Source organism: Solanum verrucosum, unplaced genomic scaffold (assembly GCF_900185275.1).
Source record: "Solanum verrucosum unplaced genomic scaffold, falcon-dt-bn FXZP01000278.1, whole genome shotgun sequence".
NCBI classification, from domain to species: domain Eukaryota; kingdom Viridiplantae; phylum Streptophyta; class Magnoliopsida; order Solanales; family Solanaceae; genus Solanum; species Solanum verrucosum.
Window position 1 is genome coordinate 1,535,375 of NW_026020332.1, and position 5,791 is coordinate 1,541,165.

At 38.6% G+C, this 5,791-nt stretch overlaps 2 protein-coding genes across 3 annotated transcripts; one reads left to right on the plus strand and one right to left on the minus strand.

The window, feature by feature from the left end:
• The first annotated feature begins 209 nt into the window (after nucleotides 1–209).
• On the plus strand, nucleotides 210–1,645 carry LOC125836465 (uncharacterized). 2 transcript variants are annotated; one of them, XM_049515637.1, is made up of 2 exons: nucleotides 210–882; nucleotides 1,502–1,645. In XM_049515637.1, the coding sequence occupies exons 1-2, from the start codon at nucleotides 229–231 to the stop codon at nucleotides 1,544–1,546; spliced, it is 699 nt and encodes a 232-aa protein (XP_049371594.1). In that variant the 5' UTR covers nucleotides 210–228; the 3' UTR covers nucleotides 1,547–1,645. The 2 variants fall into 2 exon arrangements, with proteins under 2 accessions (XP_049371594.1, XP_049371595.1); XM_049515638.1 differs by having other exon boundaries at nucleotides 210–932; nucleotides 1,502–1,625.
• Nucleotides 1,020–5,455, minus strand: LOC125836432 (LRR receptor-like serine/threonine-protein kinase FLS2). The gene is made up of 2 exons (XM_049515598.1): nucleotides 2,238–5,455; nucleotides 1,020–1,786 (listed from the first exon to the last, which is right to left on the minus strand). Exons 1-2 carry the CDS (start codon nucleotides 5,380–5,382, stop codon nucleotides 1,422–1,424), a joined length of 3,510 nt encoding a protein of 1,169 aa, XP_049371555.1. The 5' UTR covers nucleotides 5,383–5,455; the 3' UTR covers nucleotides 1,020–1,421.
• Nucleotides 5,456–5,791: the final 336 nt, after the last annotated feature.

Below are 5,791 nucleotides of genomic sequence, written 5' to 3' on the forward strand. Positions count from 1 at the left end.
TATTACAGCAGGGTCAATGCTTGCAAAATATATTTATTTCCTGAAAGATCGAAATCAACTATTTCACCAAACTCATGTCGGCGCATTAAGGAAATTCAAATAATGTTACAACTCAATAAATTGGCGCTCGTTTTTCTGAATTCTTCTGTGTTGCCAAATCCTTCCCCTTCTTTTCTCACAGCTAAAACCCTAAACCCCCAAATCATTCATTCTGATTTCCTCCCAATCATGCAAAGACCTTCTCCACACTCAAATTTCTTCTCTTCTCTCAAACAATTGGAGAAAAGATTGAAACTTGACGAACCAACACAACAAGAAGCCGTCGACACACCGACCCAGTCTTTGATCAGCCCATTATACCTTTACTGTGATGAGAGTGAGACCCCTGTTGACTCCATCACCAGCTACACAAACCTCAAAGAAAGTGAAACCCCACTTCAATTTCTCTCTAATTCCCCTCTTGTCCAAGAAACCCCACCTCAGATAAACCCAACACAAGTTCAAGAAAGAGTTGGTATAGTTGAACCTGGTGGTAATGGGGTTGATGACATTGAACTGTTGATGCAGCTATTGGGTTTATCGGACAGTAAAAGGGGAGGATCCAAAAGTGTGGAAGTGGATTTGGGCTGTGATGATGCATTTTATGGAAACATTGTTGGAGTTAAAGGACCAAAAAGTGAAAAAGAAGTGGAGAGATTAGAAGGTTGGATTGAGCATTTTCTGAATAGGAATAATGGAGAGAGAAGAGAATCATTTAGGTTAGCTCATCTGCTATTAGGCAAAGCTGCTCTTATTCATTCAGAGGTTTTTGATGGTGTTGGAAGCTTTGAGTTTCCCTCTACCATTGATGAGTTCTTGCATAATGATCCACCAATAGATGAGGTTGCGTGTTCCCTCTCTAGTAAATAAATTTCTAGAATGCATATTTCAAGGTAAAATATGATGGATGATTGTAGGCTTATTAAAGCCTTTATTGAGTTTTCCTCAGTTTCACTTCTATATATGTGTGTTCGTAAGTGTACTCATTTGCTGTAGATAATCTTCGGTGACAGACTACATTAGCACTTTGGTTTGCAATCAACTGCTTGCTCACTACCTCTATTACATGTCACTAGAGAACTTCGTAAAGATCTAGCTTTTTGCTCCTTAGTTGTAATTAATGTGAAGTATTGTTGAATATGTTGTTCAATTTCATGATGCATGTCAACTTCAACATAATCTGACGGGACAGTTCCATTATATCTCTCTAGAAAAGCAGGAACACTCGAGACTCGAGAGATCATTTATGGCTTGAAATATGGAAAATTTATTTAAATAGTAAATACATTTTAAGTTATGAACTAGTTCCATTAGCCACCATGGGAAACTTGGTGGTGGTTCACATCAAGAGTGATGATATTCCAGCTTCTTCTACATCAAATTTAATCTTTTACCAAATATGAAGGCATGCAGTCCATCTTACTTAACTTTGAAAGAGAAGACAGAACTTGTTCCATGTCAGGTCTATCTTCAGGATCAGCAGAGGTGCAGGACAAAGCCAAGTTAAGAAGTCCCTCTACTACATCCTGTTTCTTGGAGACATATGAAGCTAGATTAGGATCCACAATCTGAACTAGCTTGTTTATGCCATTCGCAAGGGCATTCTGAACAATTTGATGCAAAGTCATTGGTAATTCATCTGCTCCGGTAAGACTTGTTGGCCTTCTTTTTGTAATGATCTCCATCACAATGACACCAAAGCTGAATACATCTACTTTTGTGGTCACTTTCCTCATATATGCAAACTCTGTTTCATAGATAACATTTCATGTAAGTGAGGTCTCAAATTAAATTAGGAGCATGTAAAATGTCCAAGAAATTCAAATTTTCAAAGCTGACGCTAGATTTTTGGATAGATTAAAACTGACATTATCATTTAAAAAAATACTTTACAGATTATATGTTCTAAACATTGCATCATTTACTTGCTTGTCTTTTCTTCCACATAAAAGTTAAATCAGTATTTTGTGATTGAAAGGAAAAAAAAAATCTGCTGTGCTGCGTATTGTGATTGACAGAAGTGATGTTACTACTGAATGATGCTAAAATGGAATGTATTTGAAACATTCACCATTAACAAAATATTATTTGTGGTACCCATATAAGCTCGTTTACATTGTAGACATCTAGTTTTAATGTTATTGTAACGCATAATCTAGTTAGTAAAGTGTGGGTCAAGAAGTTGTAAGAATTATTACCTGGCGCCATGTAACCAATCGTTCCTTCAAATGCGGATGCTGATGATATGCTGCTCCCATCCTGGAGATGAATACCCAACATCCTAGCTGTCCCAAAGTCACTCACATGTGCTTCCATATTTTTATCCAGAAGAATATTTGAAGGCTTCATGTCGCGGTGCACTATTGGAAAATCATAGCCTGAATGCAGGTATGACAGTCCACTTGCAACTGAAACTAAAATATCAATCCTATTGGACAACGTCCAGTCATCCTCCACTTGACCATAAATCATGTTGTCCAAGTTCCCATTCTCCATGTATTCTAAAACTAAAGCCCTTAGCTTCTTGCTTTCCCAAGCGTAACCTAGCACCTTAACTAGGTTCCTATGTCTGAGTTTGCTCAGAGTCTTGACTTCCCTATCAAAGCATTTACCAGATTCTGCTGAGAACTGGTGATTCAGCTTCTTAACTGCTACATTCTTCCCATCTTCCAGTGTACCTTTGTACACAGTACTTAAACTGCTGGCTCCAATAATGCTTTCCGGACTGAAATTATTGGTAGCATGTTCCAAATCCTTTTGATAAAATCTCTGGAGGCTCAGTGCTGTGGTATACTTTGGATTTGTATCCTCCGCGTCATTCACTTTTTTCTTCTTCTTCATGTACCGATGAAATAAAAATATTCCCAGGACAAGAAGAATGAGACTGAAAACAGATCCAAGTGCTGCAAGTATAATCCAGGTTTTCTTGGAAAAACCATGAGAACTTGTTCGGTTTCTTTTTATGTTGCATGGACTGAGAAACTTTGTTCCACATAGAGATGGATTTCCCAGTAAATCCTCCGACCTTATATTTTTGAATACACCCCCCTTTGGAATGTGACCTTCAAGTTGGTTGAAAGAAAGGTTGAGATATTTCAATGCAGTCATATTGGCAAATCTCTCGGGAATGATTCCTTTGAACTTGTTTTGTGAAACATCAAGAGAGCGAAGATGTGATAATCCTGCTATTTCAGGAAGACTGCCTTCTAATCTGTTCCTTGAGAGGTTCAAGAACACAAGCTCACTTAATTTGGTCAGAATTTCACCTGGAGCAGGACCAGAGAGCATGTTTCCTGATAGGTCCAGTGAAAATAAGTTTTTGCAGCGTTCTAGGGATCTGGGAATGCTGCCTGACAGATTATTATTTGATATGTCAATCTCTTGAACCATTTCTAACACGCCTATCTCATCTGGGATCTCTCCGTGCAACAAGTTGCTGGAAACGTTCAAGTAAAGTTGCATACTTCTCATGCTGGCAAGTACTGCTCTAGGAAGAGTTCCGGTAAGAAGGTTGTGTGAAAGATCTACTGTCATCAATCTGCGGAGGCTCGCCATGCTCTTCGGGATTGTGCCATTAAGCTTATTTCCACTCAGATCCATGAGCGACAGTGATTCTAGTTTGGATATATGTTGCGGTATTGGACCAAAGAAATTATTGTTCTTCAGCCGGAGTTCATTGAGCTGTTTGAGCTCAAAAAGTTGCACAGGAAGTTCACCTACCAGCTTGTTGTCAGATAGCAAAAGACCCTGAAGGTTTGAAAGCATTGAAATTTCTGGTGGTATCGCACCTGAGAAACTATTTTTGTGAAGCACTAAATCCACGAGTTGACTCAGTTTACCAATCTCTGGTGGGATTGGCCCAAGAAATGAATTAGTACGAGCTCTTAAAACTCGAAGTTTAGAGAGTCTGCCAATCATTGATTTGAGTTTCCCACTGAAATTGTTATCACTCAGATCTAGAATTTCAAGCATTGAACAGTTGAAGAGATCATCAGGAATCTCCCCCATCATTTTGTTTGATCCCAAAGACAAAAATGTAAGATTGGACAATTGCCCCAACCCATTTGGTATTTTCCCCGTTATTCTATTATAAGCAAGGGTTAAAACAAGAAGATGAGAACAATTTGTTATGCTCGATGGAATAGATCCTTCCAGGAGGTTGTCATTTGCAGTTAGATTCTTCAGATTATAGAGTAACCCAAATTCCGATGGAAGTGATCCAGTCAATAAATTAAAGCCCAAAGACAAATATGTCAAGTTTGCCAGGTTTGTTATAGTTGATGGGATCTCCCCCGATAACCTATTTGAGTGAAGGGTAAGCACTTCTAGTGACGTTAAAGATCCTAACTCGGGAGGAATATTACCAGTTAGTTCATTCTGTGAGAGTCCTAAATGAGTTAATGACTTCAGGTGGAATATTGAGGCAGGTATACTGGAGTTCAACTTATTGTTATGCAATCTGAGCACTTGCAAGTTTTCTAAACTTCCAAGCTCAGGAGGTATGCTTCCAGTAAATTGATTAGTATACATGTTCAAGGTAAAAAGATTGATACAGAGGCCAAGTTCAGATGGGATTTTCCCAGAAAGAGAGTTGAGATGTAACTGAAGAATTCCTAAACTTGACAAGTTGCCAATTGCTGGTGGTATAGGTCCAGATAACTGGTTTTCGCTCAGATCAAGGGTTTGCAATGCTGTCAGCATTCCAATGGAGGTAGGAATAGAACCAACCAAATTGTTTGTATAAGCTACAAACAACTGAAGATTAGCCAAATTGCCAATTTCAGATGGTAATTTACCTGTGAGATTGTTGTTGTTGAGGCCTACTAACAACAATTCAGTGCAGTTGCATATACTATCAGGTATACTCCCATTTAGAAAGTTATTTCCAAAATCTATTAACTGCAGTTTTTTTAGGTTTTCCAGCTCGGCAGGAATTTCACCAAAAAGAGAGTTTTGGTTAAAAACAAGCTCAACCAGGTCTGTGCAATGCCCCAGCTGGGGTGGGATATTTCCAGTAAATGAATTCAAAGTTAGATCAAGAACCTGGAGTTTGGAGAGGTTTCCTAGAAACGGAGAAATTTCGCCTTTGAGCTGCGTCTCAATAAGCGAAATGTTGATGACATGATTTGAAGAAGGATCACATATGATTCCAGACCAGTTGCAATGGTGATTTGCATCAGTCCAATCCACAAGTGCACTGAAAGGATCGTCAGAGACTGAGCTCTTGAAAGCTTTCAAAGCAGCAACTTCAACTTCAAAGCTTGGATTTTGCCCAGATGACAGAGGTATGAGAAAGGTAATAGAAAATATGGCTAATGCATATACAACTGTCTTTGACATCATTGCTTCAAAAGAAAGAAGCTTCACTCACTGAAAATACTTATGCTGACAATGAAGGCTTTATACACATTTCTTAGTGAATCGTACAGTGAATCACTGTTTTCAGTAGCAGTCAACTAGTCATCCATTCACACTAAGGAAAATGACTTGCATTCTATGAATTTGTTACAAAATACCAAGCATGCCTCTAATCTAGGATGCTCCGTGTTAAAGAACAAGTTGTATGTACCCCCACACAAGAAAAGACAACAAGAACTTCGTCACCTACTTGAAACCTAGGAGTACATAAAAAATGTCAAAGCTTTCTGAACGCCTAATAGATAGTAAACTCAAATTGTGCATTCACATTACATTGAGCCAACTGTTTTTTTTTTCCTTCTGTTCTAGAAGTAGCACATGGACAGATCACAGA

Bases quoted from the DNA above. Each gene is read 5' to 3' on its own strand.
- LOC125836432 (XM_049515598.1), bottom strand. From the start codon at position 5,382: ATGATGTCAAAGACAGTTGTATATGCATTAGCCATATTTTCTATTACC. The intron at 1,787-2,237 runs GTAATAATTCTT...TCTATGAAACAG, and splicing joins GATTGGTTACATGGCGCCAG to AGTTTGCATATATGAGGAAA.
- LOC125836465 (XM_049515637.1), top strand. From the start codon at position 229: ATGCAAAGACCTTCTCCACACTCAAATTTCTTCTCTTCTCTCAAACAA. The intron at 883-1,501 runs GTTGCGTGTTCC...GTTCCATGTCAG, and splicing joins ATGATCCACCAATAGATGAG to GTCTATCTTCAGGATCAGCA.